This window comes from Carcharhinus amblyrhynchos, unplaced genomic scaffold (assembly GCF_965287045.1).
Source record: "Carcharhinus amblyrhynchos unplaced genomic scaffold, sCarAmb.v2.hapA scaffold_38, whole genome shotgun sequence".
Lineage (NCBI taxonomy): Eukaryota > Metazoa > Chordata > Chondrichthyes > Carcharhiniformes > Carcharhinidae > Carcharhinus > Carcharhinus amblyrhynchos.
In genome coordinates this window covers 8,291,718-8,315,447 of record NW_027649779.1, presented here as the reverse complement: position 1 = coordinate 8,315,447, position 23,730 = coordinate 8,291,718, and the positions used below count along the sequence as shown (strand labels likewise).

The window sequence follows — 23,730 nt, the reverse complement described above, 5'->3', positions numbered from 1 at the left end:
ACAGGGAGAGAGAGAGAGAAAAACAGACAGGGAGAGAAATTGGGAGAGAGAATGAGAGACAGACAGGGGGAGAAATCGAGAGAGAGAACGAGAGACAGACAGGGGGACAAATCGGGAGAGAGAACGAGAGACAGACAGGGGGAGAAATTGGGAGAGAGAATGAGAGACAGACAGGGGGACAAATCGGGAGAGAGAACGAGAGACAGACAGGGGGAGAAATTGGGAGAGAGAATGAGAGACAGACAGGGGGACAAATCGGGAGAGAGAACGAGAGACAGACGGGGGAGAAATCGGGAGAGAGAATGAGAGACAGACGGGGGAGAAATCGGGAGAGAGAACGAGAGACAGACAGGGGGACAAATTGGGAGAGAGAATGAGAGACAGACGGGGAGAAATTGGGAGAGAGAATGAGAGACAGACAGGGGGAGAAATCGGGAGAGAGAACGAGACACAGACAGATATTTGATAATTAAATGTATATTGAGTGTCCTGTAATTTGGTGTCTGTTTTATACAGAGAGGTGAAGACAGTGACATTCTCTCCCTGGCACCCCAGCAAGCTCAAAGACACTCACAGACACAAACTGCTTTGTTAAGTTTCCCCAATCTCTGCAGCTTCCCGTGTGGCCCAGGGTTTGAACTGAAATTTAAAAAGCAGCACGGAGAGACTGCAGGATTTTGAGTTGAGTTTCTCCACCCCCTCACCCTGTAAATATAAAATGGATTCTTTCTGTGTTGTAATGACTCTGAGTGGAAATGTATAGCAGAGCGACAGTGCCTCATTACAAGACGAGAAATAATAAATGTATTATTTATGGTTCTGTAACAAAATACATCAGATCCACAATATAACAACACTCGGCATATCTCTGTCCTCTAATAATTTATTATTCTCTTAAATGTCAGCCATCTCTGAGGGAAACCAGCCCTTTAATTGTGAACATTAGGAAAGAGACCATCCTTTTGGCCAGACAAATAAATGTGTCAAGCTGAGGGAGCAAAGGATGTCAATGTCTTTGAGAGAGAGAGTCGTAATGCAGAAGTCAGCCAATAAAGTTCAGACTAAAACTTCCTCCTCTGTGCAACATCTGGGAGGAAATCAATGTTTCCCCATTTCCATTTCTTTTCTCATTCTCGGGGAAATTGGGGACTTGCACCAACTGAAGGGAAAGAAAGTGAATCCAGTCTTACATTCGACACATTTTTAGTCCAGTCATATGTGCATAGATCTATCTGGCAGCCTGCATGGAGATTTTCAGCTCTCTGTGTCCAGGACAGGAAGCAGTGAGCATGGATCTGTCACTCAGACTCAATCAGCACCTTCAGGAGAATTGGGAGGGTGAATATTAGATACAGCAGAGTGAGAATGGAGGGAGAATGTGTGGGATGGAGATTCACAGCTTTTGAGGAACGAGAGGAAAACATTTCCATAGAAAGTAGAATTGTCTGTTCTGAATTTCGATCCTGTACTGACACTGATAACTTGTGTCAACTTGTTTTACAGGATATTGAAAGAGGAATCACAGGCTGAAATCTCAAATGTCAGGTCCTGATCTGGCAGAGTCATATTCCTTGGAACCTGAATATCATCAACCATTGAATCTGGAAGGAGATTTGAAAAGATTTTAAACATCACTGTGATTGGAAAAACTCCAACACACTGCCAAATTCAAGTGAGAGTGTTCCCGTGCACTGAGTGAAGAGCTTTAACCAGTTACACAGCCTGAATAAATATCACACCATTCACAGCAGGGAGAGACTGTTCTGTGTGTGGGTGAGTCTTCACCTGATTGTCCACCCAAGTGAGAGGCAGGGTCACCTGCACCATGGATAAACCATGGAAATGTGCGGACTGTGGAAAGAGATACAGTGTCCCCTCTCTGTTGGATACTCATCGGCGCAGCCACACTGGGGAGAGGCCATTCACCTGCTCTCAGTGTGGGAAGGGATTCATTCGGTTCCCCCACCTGCAGTCACACCAGCGAGTTCACACTGGGGAGAAGCCGTTCACCTGCTCTCAGTGTGGGGAGGGATTCAGTTGGTCATCCAGCCTGCAGGCACACCAGCGCGTTCACACTGGAGAGAGACCATTTACCTGCTCTCAGTGTGGGGAGGGATTCACTCGGTCATCCAATCTGCAGTCACACCAGCGAGTTCACACTGGGGAGAGGCCGTTCACCTGCTCTCAGTGTGGGGAGGGATTCACTCGGTCATCCAACCTGCAGGCACACCAGCGAGTTCACACTGGGGAGAGGCCGTTCACCTGCTCTCAGTGTGGGGAGGGATTCACTCAGTCATCCAGCCTGCAGAGACACCAGCGAGTTCACACTGGGGAGAGGCCGTTCACCTGCTCTCAGTGTGGGGAGGGATTCACTCAGTCATCCAGCCTGCAGAGACACCAGCGAGTTCACACTGGAGAGAGACCGTTCACCTGCTCTCAGTGTGGGAAGGGATTCAACCAGTTATCCAACTTGCAGAGACACCAGCGAGTTCACACTGGGGAGAGACTGTTCACTTGTTCTCATTGTGGGGAAGGATTCACTCAGTCATCCCACCTGCAGATACACCAGCGAATTCACACTGGGGAGAGACCGTTCACCTGCTCTCAGTGTGGGAAGGGATTCAGAGTTTCATCCCAGCTGCTGAGACACCAACAGGTTCATGAGTGATATTCAGTATTGGATTCTGCTGTTACTGTTTCAGCTCTCAGTTACATCCAGGACTGCATTTTGTTCATTCTCATGGTTGGTGAATGGAGAGAGTCAGAGGGTTTCTTTCTGCTGGACTGGCAGGACTCATGACTTTGGATGGGTGGAAGGGGGGACTCACAATGTTGAAATGGTGGCGCGGGCTCGTTGGGCCAAAGGGCCTGTTTCCCGTGCTGTGTTGTTCTTTGTTCTTTTTTTGCCTCCAGTGGGCTGATGCTCTTTGAGTCTTGTTGTGAATACTTGGTTTTAAATTTCATAAGGATCACAGAGTGACGGGGTGTTAGGGAGGTCAGGGATATTTAATCAGCATAAGAACATAAGAACATAAGAAATAGGAGCAGGAGTAGGCCATCCAGCCCTTCGAGCCTGCCCCGCCATTCAATAAGATCATGGCTGATCTGTCGCTGCTCAGTTCCACATTCCCGCCCTCTCCCCATAACCCTTAATCCCCTCTCCTATCAAAAACCCATCAACCCGCGTCTTAAAAATATTTAGCGAGGCAGCCTCCACCACTTCAACGGGCAGAGAATTCCAGAGATTCACCACCCTTTGAGTGAAGAAGTTCGTCCTCAACTCCATTCTAAACCGCCTCCCCTTTATCTTGAGGCTGTGCCCCCTAGTCCTACTGTCTTTTTTGAGCGGGAAGAGTCTCTCCACCTCTATCCTATCCATCCCATTCATCATCTTATACGTCTCAATGAGATCTCCCCTCATTCTTCTAAACTCTAACGAGTACAAGCCTAGTTTATTCAGCCTCTCCTCATAGCTCAATCCCCTCAACTCCGGTATCAGCCTAGTAAACCTCCTCTGCACTCCCTCCAGGGCCAAAATATCCTTGCGTAAGTGCGGCGCCCAAAACTGCACACAGTACTCCAGCTGCGGCCTCACCAATGCCCTATACAGCTGCAGCAAGACCTCCCTACTTTCTGAAATTCACAATCTCACTGAGGGGGGGTAGGGGGAACATTCATTTTCACATCCTCATTATTAAACCCCGACAAAATGGGAACAATTTTCAAATGAAATGAACTTCCAAATGCCTCGTGACTGTCCCGATATATAATTTATTAAAACATATCAAAACATTCTGGGGGGGAGGCATTTACTCCAGAGACAGGCCAGTGAATAAACACAGGAGCTTATTCCCACTTCTATCAGTCACCTGCATCCCGCCCCCCCACAGGAGGACACCCCCACCCCCAGAGCCTCTGTCTCTTTCCCCAACCCTCCACTGAGCCCCTGACATGCTCCCACCCCTTCTCCATTCACCCTGTTTCTCTCTCACTACCCCACCCTCCCTCTTTCCCTCCATTTTTTTTACGTTTAAAGTGTGAGGCACAGTCACAGTGCGAGAAATGCGGTGGTGGTTGTGGGGGGGGGGGAAAGAAACACAGAGCATGAGTGCGCAGCAAGATCCCACATACACACAGTCTGAACAAGGCCAGATACAAAGTGATATCGTCAGGATTGGGGTCAAGTGAGTGGGAAATAAGGGAACCAGACACCTCCCTCTCTCTCCCTCTCCACATGAGACAGCCCCCCTCCCAGATCATGTGCCTCTTCCCACCCCCTCACTGCAACCCCCCACAAACCTCACCTCTTGCTGTCTTCCTATTTTCCCCTCTCTCTCCCCCCACTTCTTCCCATCTCTCTCTCTCTCTCTCTCTCTCTCCCCCCTCCCTGTCTCTCTCTCTCTCTCTTCCCCCCACCCTCGTGTCTCTTCCCCCCATCTCTCTCTTCCTTCCCCCCCACCCCACCCCACCCCACATCCCCACCCCACCCCACATCCCCACCCCACCCCACATCCCCGTCGAATATTGTAATGAAGTTGCATATAAAAATCTGGTGTTTGCCCAATGTAAGTATTGAAAAGAAATGCCGAGAAAATCAAAATAACCCACCCAGTATTGAGTCTTTCGAAAGCCTGTGTCTTTGGGATTTTAAACTACAGAAAGCAGGCTGCAGAAGACAACTTTATAACATCTGTGTCCAAAGCAGCAGCCAGAATCCCAGCAGCAAAACAGGTTCTGAATTGGACCAATGATTTTAAAACAAGCTCTCAAACACACACACAACCGATTACATTCAGATTGCAGTGTTGGTGACAGCCTCGAGCTACTCAAATTGCAGGAATACTGTGAGGGAATTCTAGGTGTTTAAACCCCGACAGGGGGGAATAACAGGGAGAGGGGGACATTGCTGCCTCTTTAGATTGAAGGAGGGAGAGTCTGATTCTGAATCCTGTAGTAATATATAGAGCTTCATCACATCACCCTCCAAACACAAACCAACTCAGAAAGTATTCCAGACTGAAACAGCAGAAGAAAGTTCACACTTCCAACAGACACCTGGTATTATATTATTTGAGGGTGACTCTATTCTGGAATGATTTATTTCATTATTCCCGAGTGAGTTTGGTCATTGGAACAGCATTCTATTGGGGAGTTTATTCAGTTTGTTCCTTGTTTTAATAAGGTTGTCACCCCCCCAGTCTAAATGAAAGAGCTGTTAGTTGTTCCTGATAGAGAGAGTGTTAGATCCTGCTTTAATTTACCAATTCCTCCCACACTCCAAAGATGTGCAGGTTCGGTGGACTGGCCGTGTTAATTTGACCCCAGTGTCAGGGGGGATCAGCAGGTTAAAAGCGCAGGATTACGGGAATAACGCCTGGGAGTGGGGGTGGGGGGTTGTGGTCAGTACAGACTAGATGGCCCGAATGGCCTCCTTCTGCAATGTACGGATTCTATGTCTAAAACCAGTAACTTCCTACTATCTCACACACACTTAATTAAGATTACGAGACGAGTTGTATCCTTTTGGCGGGTGGGGGGGGTTTCCAAAATTGTGCAGCGTTGTATCAATATTTATAATTCCCCAATCACATCCCCCCTCCCTTAATCAATGAATGAATGAGTCAAATTACAATGAAGATAATTCTGCACAGCAAGATCCCACTGGCAGTCCCACAATGGAGAAGGACACCCCCCCAAACTCTGTGTCTCTTCCCTCCTGCTACTCCTGAGACCCTCACACCCTCCACTTCCCTCTCTGTTTAGCTCTCCCTCCATTTCTCTATCTCTCTCCGCCTCCTCCCCCTCGCCAACCCTTCTCCTCCCCCTCGCCAACCCTTCTCTCCTTCCCCCTCCCCAACCCTTCTCTCCTTCTCCCTCCCCAACCCTTCTCCAACCCCGTCCCCAACCCTTCTCTCCTTCCCCCTCCCCAACCCTTCTATCCTTCCCCCTCCCCAACCCTTCTCCTCCCCCTCCCCAACCCTTCTCCTTCCCCTCCCCAACCCTTCTCTCCTTCCCCCTCCCCAACCCTTCTCCTCCCCCTCCCCGACCCTTCTCTCCTTCCCCCTCCCCGACCCTTCTCCTCCCCCTCCCCGACCCTTCTCTCCTTCCCCCTCCCCGACCCTTCTCTCCTTCCCCCTCCCCGACCCTTCTCTCCTTCCCCCTCCCCAACCCTTCTCTCCATCCCCCTCCCCAACCCTTCTCTCCTTCCCCCTCCCCAACCCTTCTCTCCGTCCCCCTCCCCAACCCTTCTCTCCATCCCCCTCCCCAACCCTTCTCTCCTTCCCCTCCCCAACCCTTCTCTCCTTCCCCCTCCCCAACCCTTCTCTCCTTCCCCCTCCCCAACCCTTCTCTCCTTCCCCCTCCCCAACCCTTCTCCAACCCCCTCCCCAACCCTTCTCTCCATCCCCCTCCCCAACCCTTCTCTCCTTCCCCCTCCCCAACCCTTCTCTCCATCCCCCTCCCCAACCCTTCTCTCCTTCCCCTCCCCAACCCTTCTCTCCTTCCCCCTCCCCAACCCTTCTCCTCCCCCTCCCCAACCCTTCTCTCCAACCCCCTCCCCAGCCCTTCTCTCCTTCCCCCTCCCCAACCCTTCTCCTCCCCCTCCTCAACCCTTCTCTCCTTCCCCCTCCTCAACCCTTCTCCTCCCGCTCCCCAACCCTTCTCTCCTCCCCCTCCCCAACCCTTCTCCTTCCCCTCAGTGCTTTCTGTTTAAAGTTCCGCTCATGGTCACAGTGCGAGGAATAGGGAGCCGGACCCACCTGTGTACACAGCAACATCCCACACACACACACAACCTGGTGAGGGCCAGGTTAAATAAATGTTGTGGGTGAGGACTGCAGGAGTGTGTGTGGGGAATGGGATCCACACCTCTCTCTCCCTCTCTTTCCAAATTAAATTGACAACAATTCACACTGGGGTTTTCTCCCACATTTTGTTGAAAGATGAAATATCGATAGGAGTGTCTGGGAGGGGTGCAAGGATCGGCAAAAACACTGGAGGGACAGAGAAATTCTATACCATCCCATCTCTCATCTATACCATCTCCCATCCAAATAGGGTTGCACAGCAGCACAGTGGATAGCACTGCTGCTTCATAGCTCCAGGGTCCTGGGTTCTATTCCTGTGCTTGGGTCAAAGAACAACACAGCACGGGAAACAGACCCAACGAGCCCGTGCTGCCATTTTAACATTGTGAGTTCCCTCTTCCACCCAGACCCACATCTATGCTTATGGCACTCCAGATTGAGGGGAGACTAATTTAGGGACAATTTGTTACACCAATCAACCTAAGAGCACATCTTTGGGGTGTGGGAGGAAACCGGAGAAAACCCATGCAAGCACAGGGAGAATGCGCAAACTCCCACACATACTGGCCCAAATCCATGTATCTGCACAGCAAACAGTGATAGTCACTGAGCTGTCGTCTTGCCCAGTATCTGGTCCAGTTTAAGCGTACACTAACGACGTGAAGTACTAGGCCACTCTCGAAACATCCAAGAGCAGCCCTCGTATGACCCACCGCATGTATGCCCCTCGCTGGACAACAAGGTGGACCGTCTGTGTGGAGTTTGCACATTCTCCTCGTGTCTGTGTGGGTTTCCTCTGGGTTCTCCGGTTTCCTCCCACGGTCCAAAGATGTGCAGGTTAGGTTGATTGGCTATGCTAAAAATTGCCCCTTAGCGTCCAGGGATGTGTAGGTTAGAGGGATTAGCGGGTGTAATATGTAGGGATAGGGGGGTAGGGCCTGGGTGGGATTGTGTTTGGTGCAGACTCGATGGGCCGAATGGCCTCTTTCTGCACTGTAGGGTTTCTATGGTTCAAATAGAAATTCCTGGGAAAAGGGTGAGAGAGAGAAAAGAATCTGGAATCACACAGCACAGAAACAGGCCCTTTGGCCCACCAGCTCAATGCTGGCCCATCCAATCCCAATCTATACTCCTCCCATTCCCCAGCACTTGCTCCATAGTCTACGATGCCTCAGAGATTAAAGTACTTGAATTTACCCAACCCCCTTTCCAGGTTTTTCCTTGAACCCACTCTGCGGTCCCTGAGCCTGATCTTGTTCCAAAATAAAAAGTGTGGTCGCTGTTGCAGTGCGGGGCAAAGGCCACAGGCCCAGTGTGTGCACAGCAAGATCCCACAGCAGCAGCAATGTGAACCTGAATCAGATGGGACACAGTCCTTCCCCCTCCCCACAGTGCTCCCACCCCTTTCGCCTGCTATGAGACCCTTTCCTCAATCACTACTGTGTGTTTGTGTGTGTCTGCATCATCCCAAATTTCCAGAAAGGCTGGAACTCTCTTAAAATGAAGCCAAATTCTTTTGGAACAAAAATCCTGGTGGTGCACAGCAGGATCCCACAAGGTGCAATCAGCTGTGTTGAGTGTTTTTTTTTAATTTGTGAAATGTTTATACAGAGAGAGGCTGAGACAGTGAAATCCCGCCACCGGGTCCCTCAGAATTAAACTGGACACCCCGTCCCTCACTGAAGCCCCCCTCCCTCTAACAGCCTGTGTGTCTCCCCCTGCATCTAACCCACACCTACAGCTGTTTCCATCCCTGCCTCTTTTCCTCTCTCCCTGTCTCTGTCTGTTTCTGCTGCAGAAGACACAGGGAGAGAGAGAGAGAAAAACAGACAGGGAGAGAAATTGGGAGAGAGAATGAGAGACAGACAGGGGGAGAAATCAAGAGAGAGAGAATGAGAGACAGACAGGGGGACAAATCGGGAGAGAGAACGAGAGACAGACAGGGGGAGAAATTGGGAGAGAGAATGAGAGACAGACGGGGAGAAATTGGGAGAGAGAATGAGAGACAGACAGGGGGAGAAATCGGGAGAGAGAACGAGAGACAGACAGGGGGACAAATCGGGAGAGAGAACGAGAGACAGACAGGGGGAGAAATTGGGAGAGAGAATGAGAGACAGACAGGGAGAAATTGGGAGAGAGAATGAGAGACAGACAGGGGGAGAAATTGGGAGAGAGAATGAGAGACAGACAGGGAGAGAAATCGGGAGAGAGAACGAGACACAGACAGGGAGACAAATCGGGAGAGAGAACGAGAGACAGACAGGGGGACAAATTGGGAGAGAGAATGAGACACAGACAAGGGGAGAAATCGGGAGAGAGAACGAGAGACAGACAGGGGGAGAAATCGGGAGAGAGAACGAGAGACAGACAGATATTTGATAATTAAATGTATACTGAGTGTCCTGTAATTTGGTGTCTGTTTTATACAGAGAGGTGAAGACAGTGACATTCTCTCCCTGGCACCCCAGCAAGCTCAAAGACACTCACAGACACAAACTGCTTTGTTAAGTTTCCCCAATCTCTGCAGCTTCCCGTGTGGCCCAGGGTTTGAACTGAAATTTAAAAAGCAGCACGGAGAGACTGCAGGATTTTGAGTTGAGTTTCTCCACCCCCTCACCCTGTAAATATAAAATGGATTCTTTCTGTGCTGTAATGACTCTGAGTGCAAATGTATAACAGAGCGACAGTGCCTCATTACAAGACGAGAAATAATAAATGTATTTTGTTACAGAACCATAAATAATATATCAGATCCACAATATAACAACACTCGGCATATCTCTGTCCTCTAATAATTTATTATTCTCTTAAATGTCAGCCATCTCCGAGGGAAACCAGCCCTTTAATTGTGAACATTAGGAAAGAGACCATCCTTTTGGCCAGACTAATAAATGTGTCAAGCTGAGGGAGCAAAGGATGTCAATGTCTTTGAGAAAGAGTCGTAATGCAGAAGTCGGCCAATAAAGTTTAGACTAAAACTTCCTCCTCTGTGCAACATCTGGGAGGAAATCAATGTTTCCCCATTTCCATTTCTTTTCTCATTCTCGGGGAAATTGGGGACTTGCACCAACTGAAGGGAAAGAAAGTGAATCCAGTCTTACATTCCACACATTTTTAGTCCAGTCATATGTGCATAGATCTGTCTGGCAGCCTGCATGGAGATTTTCAGCTCTCTGTGTCCAGGACAGGAAGCAGTGAGCATGGATCTGTCAATCAGACTCAATCAGCACCTTCAGGAGAATTGGGAGGGTGAATATTAGATACAGCAGAGTGAGAATGGAGGGAGAATGTGTGGGATGGAGATTCACAGCTTTTGAGGAACGAGAGGAAAACATTTCCATAGAAAGTAGAATTGTCTGTTCTGAATTTCGATCCTGTACTGCCACTGATAACTTGTGTCAACTTGTTTTACAGGATATTGAAAGAGGAATCACAGGCTGAAATCTCAAATGTCAGGTCCTGATCTGGCAGAGTCATATTCCTTGGAACCTGAATATCATCAACCATTGAATCTGGAAGGAGATTTGAAAAGATTTTAAACATCAGTGTGACTGGAAAAACTCCAACACACTGCCAAATTCAAGTGAGAGTGTTCCCGTGCACTGAGTGAAGAGCTTTAACCAGTTACACAGCCTGAATAAATATCACACCATTCACAGCAGGGAGAGACTGTTCTGTGTGTGGGTGAGTCTTCACCTGATTGTCCACCCAAGTGAGAGGCAGGGTCACCTGCACCATGGATAAACCATGGAAATGTGCGGACTGTGGAAAGAGATACAGTGTCCCCTCTCTGTTGGATACTCATCGGCGCAGCCACACTGGGGAGAGGCCGTTCACCTGCTCTCAGTGTGGGAAGGGATTCATTCGGTTCCCCCACCTGCAGTCACACCAGCGAGTTCACACTGGGGAGAAGCCGTTCACCTGCTCTCAGTGTGGGGAGGGATTCAGTTGGTCATCCAGCCTGCAGGCACACCAGCGAGTTCACACTGGTGAGAGCCCGTTCACCTGCTCTCAGTGTGGGGAGGGATTCACTCGGTCATCCAACCTGCAGGCACACCAGCGAGTTCACACTGGGGAGAGGCCGTTCACCTGCTTTCAGTGTGGGGAGGGATTCACTTGGTCATCCAGCCTGCAGAGACACCAGCGAGTTCACACTGGGGAGAGACCATTTACCTGCTCTCAGTGTGGGAAGGGATTCAACCAGTTATCCAACTTGCAGAGACACCAGCGAGTTCACACTGGGGAGAGACTGTTCACTTGTTCTCATTGTGGGGAAGGATTCACTCAGTCATCCCACCTGCAGATACACCAGCGAGTTCACACTGGGGAGAGGCCATTCACCTGCTCTCAGTGTGGGAAGGGATTCAGAGTTTCATCCCAGCTGCTGAGACACCAACAGGTTCATGAGTGATTCCAGGGGTTGGATTCTGCTGTTACTGTTTCAGCTCTCAGTTATATCCAGGACTGCATTTTGTTCATTCTCATGGTTGGTGAATGGAGAGAGTCAGAGGGTTTCTTTCTGCTGGACTGGCAGGACTCATGACTTTGGATGGGTGGAAGGGGGGACTCACAATGTTGAAATGGTGGCGCGGGCTCGTTGGGCCAAAGGGCCTGTTTCCCGTGCTGTGTTGTTCTTTGTTCTTTTTTTGCCTCCAGTGGGTTGATGCTCTTTGAGCCTTGTTGTGAATACTTGGTTTTAAATTTCACAAGGATCACAGAGTGACAGGGTGTTAGGGAGGTCAGAGATATGTAATCAGCATTTCTGTCTGAAACCATCCCCCGCCAATCCCCAAATCTCCATCCAATTTCCTTTGTAATTGATTGTTTCCACTCCCTCCACCCTCATAGGGAGCGGGTTCCAAGTCAATACAACTCACTGCAGCAAAATATTCTTCCTCACATTCCTCCCCCTGCATCTCTGACTCAAAACCTTAAATCTCTGTCCCCCTCGTCCCTGTCCCATCAGCGAATGGGAACAGCTTTACTTTGTCCACCTTATCTAAACCTGTCAGAATCTTGTCCACCTCGTTCAAATCTCCCCTCAACCTCCTTTGCTCCAAGGGGAACAACCCCAGCCTGACATCGACAATAAAGAACAAACTAACAGAATATGTTAGTACCTGAAATCAAATGGGAATGTTTAATTTCTGTTGTAAAGATATTGTGAATATATTGTCCTGGACAATAATTGGGATAACTCAGCTTGGGTGTGGTTGAATGGAATATATCAATCTGTTATCCACCTACAGTGAGTGAAAGTCTGGAACGTGTAGCTGGAAATCACTCCCTAACAGCACTGTGGGTGTATTTACAGGCATTGTAGCAGTTCAGGAAGGCAGTGTTGGGGTTGACCATGGCCGAGGCAGCTACATACAGCCACATATTCTGTTATAATGGAAGGAGTGCAGATTGAATGTGAGGCATTATGGGACTGGGCTGTCTTGACCACATTCCTGTGACAGCTCAGTTTCTGTAATTACTGATCATTAAAGCTGCTTAGCAGGGCCCCCGGGGGGGGGGGGGGGGGGCGCCTGGTGAGAATATTTACTGGGAATGAGTTGGAATTAAACTTATCCCAGGACCAGCTGGTGTTCAGTGGCTGAGATACTCGAATCTGTAAAAAGAGGAGTCTGACCAATCAACAAACAGTGGCAGGTAGTTGGTTAATAAATTAAGAGGCGTTCTTAGGCATTGTTTAAATTAATTTATCCTAAATTTGTGATAAAAACTGTGACTGATTTGTGTCCCGATAGTCAGTGAAGTGACGGTATATTCCAAGTAGCACAGACTGAAAAGTGGACCCTCTGAGAATAGATCCGAATGGTTATGATCTTCCCCCATCAAGGCCAGTGAAAAATCAGAGCTTGAGTGGGTACCAGACAGGTCACTTACCTGCCATTTGGAAACTAGGAACACAAAACCTATCGATAAAATGGTTCGAGAATAGAGCCATTTCGATGGTTCAGATTCGAGACATTGGCTCTATTCTTTCTCCAAAGATGCTGCAGACCTGCTGAGATTTTCCAGCATTTTGTGTTTTTGTTTCAGATTCCAGCATCCGCAGTATTTCACTTTTATGATAAAATGAGATTTGAAATCCCCACGACCCTCCCGCAAAACAGAGGGAGTGGTGGGAGAGGAAAAAAACGGATAAGAATGAAGAAGTCTGGCTTCTGATTAACAAAATGAGTGAATCAGTTTATAAAGCACAGAAGTTATCCATCCCTAACAATAACTGATCAAATTACAATAATTAGGTTGAGGAATGTAACAAAAAAATGAATAATGAAGTTTAAAATCAAGTTTGTTTTGTTGTTAGAAAAGTTTTTTTAAAATCATGTAAAGTGCCATAATTGCGTGCCAAGTTTTTTTCTGCTCTCTCCCCACCCCTTTAGGCTCTGTAGAAAAGTTAATCCTTTCAGCAGTCAGTTGATTTGTTTTTGAATCACTCGGAAACTCGTGTCTATTTTAGTTTATAATTGTGGATTTATTCAAACCAGTTAAATCTGAAAATTTTAAATGTAGCCTGGAGGAATTTGGAATAACTGAGAATTCTCTCGTTGTCACCTCAACCCCAGATAAAGAACAACAATCTAACAGGTGGTAATGGTAACTCAATAAACTGTTTGTTGATTAAATCCTTGAATGTTGAATGATTCTTCTGAGTTCATTGCCCCCAACACACTGGGTACATTACCACTGGAAACCAAGTATTGCCAAAACCTTCAGACAATACAAAGACTCACGAAAGCCAGTGTCCCAGTTTAAAGATTTATCTTTTATTTGACCAATGATCGAAGGGAGACATTATTGGACAGTGTAATACCTCTCTAGAAGAGAAGCATCCTGATCTCTACAATAACTCTGACGTAGAATGCTTAGGATAGATTCTTCATGTCAAATTCTCCTGCCCTTCATTAGGTGTGAACCAATCAATTTCCATACAAAAAAATCATTAATTATATATGTCATATACTTTAGCCAATTCCATTTTATCCTCTGACACAATGGGATTTAATTTGTCCGTAGAATCCGGATGCTTCCTCCCCCTCTTGCTGATGTACTTCCCCTATTGCTTAGTAACCCCAGACGCTTAGCTATAAAGATCAAAGTTACTGTTCCCATTGGCCAACCAGCCAAATGTAAATTTTCATGTCTGAGAAGGCACTGTCTTATCTGGACAGTGTGAATGAATCCTATTCATGAAGCTGCTTTGAAAACCTTTCTATTAGAAACTTTCCTGACCAATGCTGGCAAATTCTGTGGTTTCATTGTTCTGAAGATTGTAGCCTGTCTGTAAGTATCCCTGTACCATCATGCCTTGCAGCAGCCTGCCTTTGGCTTAAGGTTACATTTGCTTTTAAAATACAGCTAATATCTATTTTAAAATCAGAAAATCCATGTTTAAATCAGAATTACTTGTTTAAATCTCTGAATTACAAGTAAATCAGAATCTTTTACTGCATTTGCATATGTAGACTGTTCCCTTGTTAGCTTCTAAATCATTTAACTCAATGCTGGTAGTGTCTGAAATGCCTAATGGTTTAAAATTTCTCAAACTTTAGGAATTTTCTCCAACAGCTTTCCATTGCGGAGCTTGAAGTACAGCACTTGTTGTGGGAGTCTTGTGTGGGGCTTGAGGACAATGTGGCCTGCCCATCGCAGCTGGTCTAGTGTGATCAGTGCCTCACTACTGGGGATATTGGTCCAGGACAGAACACTCACATTGGTATGCCTATCCTGCCAGTGGATTTGCAGGATTTTGTGGAGGCAATGTTGGTGACATCTCTCCAGGGATTTGAGGTATCTGCTGTTCACTGTCAATGTTTCCGATGGATACAGGAGGACAGAGACTACAGCTGCTCTGTACACCATGAGCTTGGTGCTGGATTTGAGATCTCAGGCTTCGAACACTCTGTTCCTCATGCGTCTGAAGCCTGCACTGACGCATTGGAGTCGCTGCTGAATTTCATCGCCGATGTCTGCCTGTGCCGATAGGAGACTCCCAAGTGTGGGTAATGATCCACATTGTCCAGGGGCTCACCATGGATTTTCCAGATGATAGATACCAAGTTGGGTGGGAGGGTGAATTATGATGCAGAGATCCTTCGGAATGATCTGGAAAGGTTGGGTGAGTGGGCTAATCAATGGCAGATGCAGGATAATTTGGATAAGTGTGAGCTTATTCACTTTGGAAGCAAAAACAAGAAGGCAGATTACTACCTGAATGTCTGTAAATTGGGAGGGGGGAGTGTGCAGAGGGACCTGGTTATCCTTGTGCATCAGTCACTGAAGGTGAGCATGCAGGTGCAGCAGGCAGTAAAGAAGGCAAATGGCATGTTGGCCTTCACTGTAAAAGCTAACGTACAGGGGCAGGGATGTGTTGTTGCAATTATACAGAGCCTTGATGAGGCCACAGCTAGAGTGTTGGGTGCCATTTTGGTCTCCTTTTCTGAGGAAGGATGTTCTTGCTCTCGAGGGAGTGCTGCGAAGTTTTACCAGGCTGATTCCGGGAATGGCGGGACTGACACGAGGAGAGATTGACTAGGTTAGGATTGTTTTTGCTGCAGTTCAGACAAATGAGGAGGGGTCTCATAGAGACTTATAAAATTTTAACAGGACTAGACAGGGATAGATGCAGGGAGGATATTCCCAAAGGTGGGGGTGTCCAGAACCAGGGGGTCACAGTCTGAGGATTCAGGATAGACTATTTAGGACAGAGATGAGGAGGCATTTCTTCACCCAGAAAGTGGTCAGCCTGTGGAATTCATTACCACAGGAAGCAGTTGATGTCAAAACATTGAATGTATTCAAGAGGTGGCTGGATATAGCTCTTGGGGCGAATGGGATCAAAGGTTATAGGGAGAAAGCAGGATGAGGCTACTGAGATGGATGATCAGCGATAATTGTAACGAATGGCATGGCAGGTTCAAAGGGCCAAATGGTCTCCTCTTTCTCCTATCTTCTATGTTTCTATGTTTCATCCTTACAGGAATGTGCCGATCCTGAATTCCTATCAACTTGCACTTAAAAGCCTCCCACATTCCAGAATATAAGAAATAGGAGCAGGCATAGGCCATCTAGCCCTTCAAGCCTACCCCGCCATTCAATAATATCATGGCTGATCTGAAGTGGATCAGTTCCACTTTCCCGCTTTCTCCCCATAACCCGTAATTCCCCTGTCTATCAAATACCTATCTACCCGTGACTTAAGTATATTCAGCGAGGTAGCCTCCACCGTTACAATGGGCAGAGAATTCCAGAGACTCTAAGAATCTCTCTACCTCTACCCTGTCTATCCCCGTCATTATCTTATATGTCTCTCTAAGATGCCAGATATCGATTTGCCCTCTTACATCAGCTCCCAATCTACATTCTTCAGTTCCTGCCTAGTATTGTTCCTGCACTGACTGCCTGCCCCTTGTAGCAATCACCCATCTATCTGCCTGCACCTTGGGTGTGACGAAGTTTCTAAAGCTCCTGTCTATGACAGTTTCTGCTACCTTCATGCTCCTCAGTGCATCCAACTGCTGCTCCAACCTATCCATGCCGTCTGTAAAGAAGCATCACAGATCTCCCACATTTCACAAGTGCAGCACTTAACCCCACTGACTGACATTTCCAGCACCAATTAAATTATTTCAGAAAATTTATAAAACTCTTACCTTCACTTTTACCTTCTTGCAGTGTCCTTTTTTTAGATAAATTGGGGTTGTTCTCCTTGGAGCAAAGTAGATTGATAGAGGTGTATAAAGGTACATGGAGGTGTTGAAGTTTACATGCTCTGTTTACACATGTACAAGCTTTATGGGTCATCCAGTCTCGAAACGTTGGTTCTATTTACTCTGAAGTGGAGATGGTGGTGTTGGACTGGAGTAAACACAGTAAGACGTCTCACTGCACCAGATTAAAGTCCAATAGGTTTATTTGGTAGCAAAATCCACTAGCTTTCTGTGCGCTGCTCCTTCGTCAGGTGAGTGGGAGTTCTGTCCACAAACAAGGCATAGAAAGACACAAACTCAATTCACAAAATAATGATTGGAATGCAAATTTTTACAGGTAATCAAGTCTTAAAGGTACAGACAATGTGAGTGGAGAGAGCGTTCTATTCTCTCTCCACAGATGCTGTCAGATCTGCTGAGATTTTCCAGCATTTTCTGTTTTTATTTCCCTTTATTTTTTCTTCTCTGTCACCGCTCTGCCTCATCAATGAGACATTGGGACTCAGAGGGTTGATGCAGTTTGATGGACAAGTTGTCTCCATTCTGAACAATGGGGAACAAGCTCCTCCCACTTAATGACATCATTGCCCTCTACAAACATGGCGGCCGCGCGTCCGCACCGCTGCATATTGCCCCCAATAAAGATGGCGAACGGTAACCCGGAGCGAACCTGAGGAGCTGCGGCCCTGCTCGGAACAAACTGGGTCCGGGAAGCTCTCTTCCGCGGTTTGCTGCTTACACCACATGCTTACGCAGCGTTTTCACCCACCTGGGCGATCCATTGCTCTCTCCGTACCGTCAATCACCTCTAACAGATTTCCCAGCCCAAAACAAAAACTGTTTTCCATCGCCATTACTCACACTGCGCATGCTCCAGTCAAAGCTTGGCCCGCCCCTCTTTCGCTCCTATTGGTTGGAGGACCGAACGCTCCCGATCAGTCCTCCAACACCGCCCCCTCTTCCCATTGGTCCGCGATGCCGTCAATCCGCCCAGTATTGTGACGATGACTTGCTGCTTGTCCAATAATAACAGAGTCTCAGTGTAACAATGACACACACAGAGGCTCCAGTCCAATCAGAGTGGAGATGGAGCACAGAGAAAACCCAGCAAAACACTGACTGACTCTGAGTGTAACATAAACAGTGTTTGTTCACATAATAAGAGTCACATTGCAGTATGTTAGTGAGCACAGCATTAGATCCAATGTAATGATAATACAGTCAGTATCCAGTGCACCATAACCAAAGTTTAGGTTTCATTTGATAGTGTGAGTGAGTCATGGTCTATTGATATAATGTATTTAAATTCCAGTGTGTGTTAAAGAACAAAGAACAAAATCAGCCCGGGAAACAGGCCCTTCGGCCCAACGAGCCCGCCCCGCCATCTCAACACCACCAGTCCCCCTCTCCACCCACGACCCCTGTCTAATGTTTTATGGCCATCCAGATTGAGGGAATCTGATTTAGGGACAATTTATTCCTGCCAATCAGCCTAACAGCACATCTTTGGGGTGTGGGAGGAAACCGGAGCACCCGGAGGAAACCCACGCAAGCACGGGGAGAATGCGCAAACTCCCACAGACACTGGCCCAAATCCATGTGTCTGCACAGCAATCAGTGATAGTCACTGAGCTGTCATCTTGCCCAGTATCTGGTCCAGTTTAGGCGCACACACTGACGACATGAAGCACTAGGCCAATCTTGAAAAACCAAGAGCAGCCCCAGTATGACCCATCGCGTATATGCCCCTCGCTGGACACGAGGTGGACTGACTCAAAACCTGTGAATGAAAAGAGAAAAGACTCTGCCACTGTCAGTATCAAACAATAACCTGTCTGTTATTCCATATCTGCTTTATTTTACAACGTTGATGGTAGTCTTGATGTAGAGATACCGGCGTTGGACTGGGGTAAACACAGTAAGAAGTCTCACGACACCAGGTTTAAGTTCAACCAGTTTATTTGATAGTAATCCCACAAGCTTTACTATCACATAAACTGTTTGGACTTAAATCTGGTGTTGTGAGGCTTCTTACTGTATTTTACAACTGCAGCTCCTGGGGCTGACTGGAGTCTGGTATAATAATAATCACAAAGGTCGGTTTCAGTATCTCTGAGGTCATTTGAACTGCAGGTAATCTGACCTTAAGGGAGACAAGAGGCCCAACAAACATCCGATTGCAATAGGAGGACAAGATGTAAGTGAGCAATGATATTTTAAAGTGTCTGTGTTATGGTGAGTGTTACTGGGAAGTGAGGAATAAAATAGAAGTGGAAACATCATAACAAAGACACATGTGACTGACTCAGCCTGACTGAGAGTTGTTATATTTGTGGCGAGGATAATGAAGGCATGAGGACCTCCTGAGATTTCTGATATCTGAGGTGTATCTGTTAGAGGAGCTGAAAATAATCAGCTCCTTCTCATGGTCATCTGCAGTTCGCAAGTTGCACAGACACATAGGAAACAGATCTGACAGCTCATCAAACCCAATGGTTTAATCTTCTGTTTCAGACACATTGTGAATGAAAAAATCAAATATTAAAACCTTACGGGGGAAACAATCAAAATGCCACAAAGATGAGTGAACTATTTCATTAATCCAATTCACAATAACTCTGTCAATATTTATCCAATTTTCTTGTACAGTTAATATTAAACCTGCTTCTAGCACCTGTCAGGTTATGCATTCCAGATCATACTGTGTAAAAAAAAATCTCCTTATCACCCCCTTCAATTCTGTTGTCAATTATATTAAGTCTTTGTGTCCTCTGCTTAAGGTCTAGATTGTAATAACTGAGAGAGGTTTAGGGCAGAGTTTACTGATACGAGACCCAGATTGTAAGAACTGAGAGAGTTTTTGGGCAGAGATTACTGATACAAGGCCCGGATTGTAATAACTGAGAGAGGTTTACAACAAAGAATACTGATACTAGGCTCAGACTGCAATAACTGAGAGAGTTTTAGGGCAGAGATTACTGATACAAGGCCCAGATTGTAATATCTGAGAGAGTTTTAGGGCAGAAATTACTGATACAAGGCCCAGATTGTAATAACAGAGAGAGGTTTAGTGCAGAGATTACTGATACAAGGGCCAGATTGTAATAACTGAGAGAGGTTTAGGGCAGAGATTACTGATACAAGGTCCAGATTGTAATAACTGAGGGAAGTCTAGGGCAGAGTTTACTGATACAAGGCCCAGATTGTAATAACTGAGAGAGGTTTACAGCAAAGAATACTGATACTAGATTGCTGATACAAGGCCCAGATTGTAATAACTGAGAGAGGTTTACAGCAAAGAATACTGATACTAGATTACTGATACAAGGCCTAGATTGTAATAACTGAGAGAGTTTTAGGGCAGAGATTACTGATACAAGGCCCGGATTGTAATAACTGAGAGAGGTTTAGGGCAGAGATTACTGATACAAGGCCCGGGTTGTAATAACTGAGAGGGGTTTAGGGCAGAGATTACTGATATAAGACCCTGATTGTAATAACTGAGAGAGGCTTAGGACAGAGATTACTGATACAAGGCTCCAGACTGTAATAACTGAGAGATGTTTAGGGCAGAGATTACTGATACAAGGCCCAGATTGTAATAACTGAGAGGGGTCCCCTTCGCCACATCAGGGTGTGGTGTGAGTTTGCATCTCTCGGTTATATTGGGAGTCAGTGGCAATGTCCAATTTCAGGATAAGTGACTTTTAGCTAGGACTGCACCATTGTTTGAATGTAGACCTGGACAATGACCATCATTGAGATTTACCTGAACATGTCAACAAATATCCCATTGATTTCTGAATAAGTACCCCACCATTTGCAAAGTCTCTGTTCCCCATTTGTGTGTAAAATCCCTACAGTACAGGGGGAGGCCATTCGGTCCATCAAGTCTGCACTAACCACAATCCCATCCATGCCCTGTCCCCGTATCCCACACATTTACCCTGCAACTCCCCCTGTCACTAAAGCATGACCAATCAACCTATCCCACACATCTTTAAACAGTGGGAGGAAACCGGAGCACCCAGAGAAAACCCACGCAGACATGGGAAGAACATGCAAACTCCACACAGTCACACGAGGCCAGGATTGAAACAAGTCCCTTTGAGGCAGCAGTGTGAACCAGTGTGCCACAGTGGTGCCAGTATCTGGTGGTTGTTCACAGTTGGCGATGGGACAATGTTAAATGGACAGTTTAGTCGGATTGGATAACCATTTCGATTTACAAAAGTGTTTCCAGGGCTGGGGAATTGTGGTGATGAGGAAAGATTGGATTGGCAAGGTTTGTTTTCCTCAGAGCAGAGGAGGCTGAGGGAGACCGAACTGAGGTGTCCAAAATTATGAGGGAGCCAAGACAGGGTGGATAGAAAAGGCCTGTTTCCCCTGAGCACAGAGAGGTCACTTATTGTGGGTGGGTGGGGTTGGGGGAGGTGGGAGAGGGGTTAGTGGGGGCTGCACAGATATAAAGTGATTGGTGGAAGGATTAGAAGGGGCATTAGGAAAAGGGTTCTCATTCAAGGGATGGTGGGTGTCTGGAATTTGCTGCCTAAACTGATGGTTCAGACAGAAATCTCTCGGCTCACTCGCCTCACACACAGATCTATAGCTGAAATGCTGGAACCTTTAGTCAGGGAGCTAGGGACTGGATCACTGGAAAGTGGGATTAGAATAAATGGCAACTCTATTTCCCAAGCTGGTGAAGATATGATGGGCTGAATGGCCTCTTTCTGTGCAACAACCTTTCCCCTGCTTTCTGTTAGCCCCATTGATGGGCAGAATGGAGGAGTGAGCTGGTCTTTAGTTAGTAACAAGAGCAGGAATGAGGGAAAATGTTGAGGCAAATCTGATTTTTTTTTTCTGATTTCCACCCCTCCCCTCATCAAAGTGAGTTAGAATTCATCCCACCACCCCCCACCCCCACTCCCACCCCCACCTGTCCTGAGCTCCCTCCAAATACACTTGCCTGAGTGGCAGCACATTAGCACAGTGATTAGCACTGCAGCCTCCTAGTGCCAAGGACCTGTGTTCAATTCCAGCCTCGGGTCATTGTCTGTGTGGGGTTTTCATGTTCCTCCCATACAGAGTCATAGAGGTTTACAGCATGGAGACAGGCCCTTCAGCCCAACTGCTCCATGCTGCCCTTTTTAAAAACCCCTAAGCTAATCCCAATTGCTTGTATTTGGCCCATATCCCTCTACACCCATCACACCCATGTAACTGTCTAAATGCATTTTAAAAGACACAATTGTACCCATCTCTATGACTACATCTGGCAGCTTGTTCCAGACACTCACCACCCTCTGTGTGAAATAAAAAAATGCTCCCCTGGACACTTTTGTATGTTTCCCCTCCCATCTGAATCCAAGCCCTCTAGTTTTAGACTCCTCTACCTTTGGGAAAAGATATTGACTATCGAGCTGATCTGTGCCCCTCATTATTTTATAGAGCTCTATAAGATCACCCCTCAGCCTCCTAAGCTCCAGTGAAAAAAGCCGCAGTCTATCCAGCCTCTCCTTATAACTCAATCCATCAAGTCCTAGCAGCATCCCAGTAAATCTTTTCTGCACTCTTTCTAGTTTAATAATATCCTTTCTATAATAGGGTAACCAGAATATCTGTGGGGTCTGAAAGATGGACAGGTTAGGTGGATTGACCGTGCTAAATTCTCCCTTAATGTCCAAAGATGTGAAGGTTAGGGGGATTAGGGAGTAATGTGGGGTTACGGGAATCGGGTAAAATGTTCTGTTGACATAGACTTGATGCACTGTTGGGATTTTATGATTTTAATGGGGAGGGGGGCGTAGTTTGATATCTGGGGGAGAGTGTTGCAACAGAGTGGCATGGTGGTTAGCATTGCTGCCTCACAGCGCTAGGGCCCCAAATTTGATTCCCGGCTTGGGTCACTGTCTGTGTGGAGTTTGCACGTTCTCCCCATGTCTGCATGGGTTTCCTCCAGATGCTCTGATTTCCTCCAGCAGTCCAAAAGTCCGACGCATTGGCCATGCTAAATTCTCCATCAGTGTTTCCGAACAGGAATGTGGCGACATTGCAGTGTTAATGTAAGCCTACTTATTAGTGACAATGATAAATAAACTTAAACTGAAGGTCTGGGTGCTGCTGTGACAATGCACCCTCTTGTTTAAACACTCTGCAATGCTGAGACTGGGGAGAGGAGTGAACAACAGGGAGCAGCATTGCAGCTTCTCTCCCCCCATTGAAACTGGGATTGTTGCTCCATCTGCTGCACCATCCCCACCACATCCACTGGGGGGCAATCTGGACAATGGGCTGCAGGCAGACCTCACTGCGCCTGCGCCACAATCACACCCAACGCCGGCGGCGTCCATCTTGCGTTGCCAGGGGAGACGGCCGGCGGCCATCTTGCGTTGCCAAGGGAGACGGCCAGCGGCCATCTTGCGTTGCCAGGGGAGACGGCTGACGGCCAGATTGCGTTGCCAGGGGAGACGGCGTCCCGCGCGCTGCACTCTGGGGGAATTCCCCTCCTGCACATGCGCCCAGGCAGTTACATTTTAATCTTTTAATATTTTGAATCTTGATGATTATTATTCACATCCTCACCCGTCAGACTTTCGGTTCCTTCTCCATTTGGGAAAATCGTTTCTGTTTTTTATTCCGTCTGTTTTTCAATCACACCCGCGCGGTGCGCTCTGGGAAAATACTACAGCACATGCGCGGTTCCGCCACCTGCCTCTTTATAAAAATATGTATTTTATTTAATTTTAATTCCGCTCCGGGCGGGATTTCCGGGTGGGAATTTCTCTCACTTTCTACATTTCTGAACCGTCGCTTTTTCCTCGACGGGGGGAGGGGCTGACAGTGACGTCACGGCAATATGGCGGCTGGCCCCGCCTCTCCACAGACCCCGGATGTCAACGAGCAGCGGCCGGGCCGGAGTGGGCAAGAGGTGACACTGGGCGGAGCAGCGCCCGGAAGTGTTACAGCGACCCCCGGTGGTCAGGAAGGGAAATAGCAGCAGCGCAGTCTCTGCCCAAAGGCTTCCCCAGTTCAGCTGCTCAGAGACACTGGGAACCTCTTCAACTGGAAACTTCAGCTTCTCACATTCACCCCCCTGTGTTCAGTCATTGTTTAATAGACAATCTCTGTAGTGAAATCAGAAACAACTTGTTCACATTAAAGGGGATGGGAATCTGAACCATTCTGCTCAAAAAGCTCTGCTC

At 47.3% G+C, this 23,730-nt stretch overlaps 1 protein-coding gene and 1 long non-coding RNA gene across 2 annotated transcripts in view; one reads left to right on the top strand and one right to left on the bottom strand.

The window, feature by feature from the left end:
- The window catches only part of LOC145362542 (uncharacterized), a 31,946-nt gene extending 14,565 nt beyond the window's left edge, over positions 1 to 17,381 (bottom strand). The window contains exons 1-2 of the long non-coding RNA XR_013889993.1: positions 17,298 to 17,381; positions 16,472 to 16,792 (exon numbers count right to left, since the gene is read on the bottom strand). This is a non-coding gene — a long non-coding RNA (uncharacterized LOC145362542). The remainder of the gene's footprint in view (positions 1 to 16,471; positions 16,793 to 17,297) is intronic.
- LOC145362315 (uncharacterized) lies at positions 1,690 to 14,804 on the top strand. Its single transcript, XM_080218394.1, has 3 exons — positions 1,690 to 2,664; positions 10,620 to 11,158; positions 14,554 to 14,804. Exons 1-3 carry the CDS (start codon positions 1,826 to 1,828, stop codon positions 14,802 to 14,804), a joined length of 1,629 nt encoding a protein of 542 aa, XP_080074520.1. The 5' UTR covers positions 1,690 to 1,825.
- Positions 17,382 to 23,730: the final 6,349 nt, after the last annotated feature.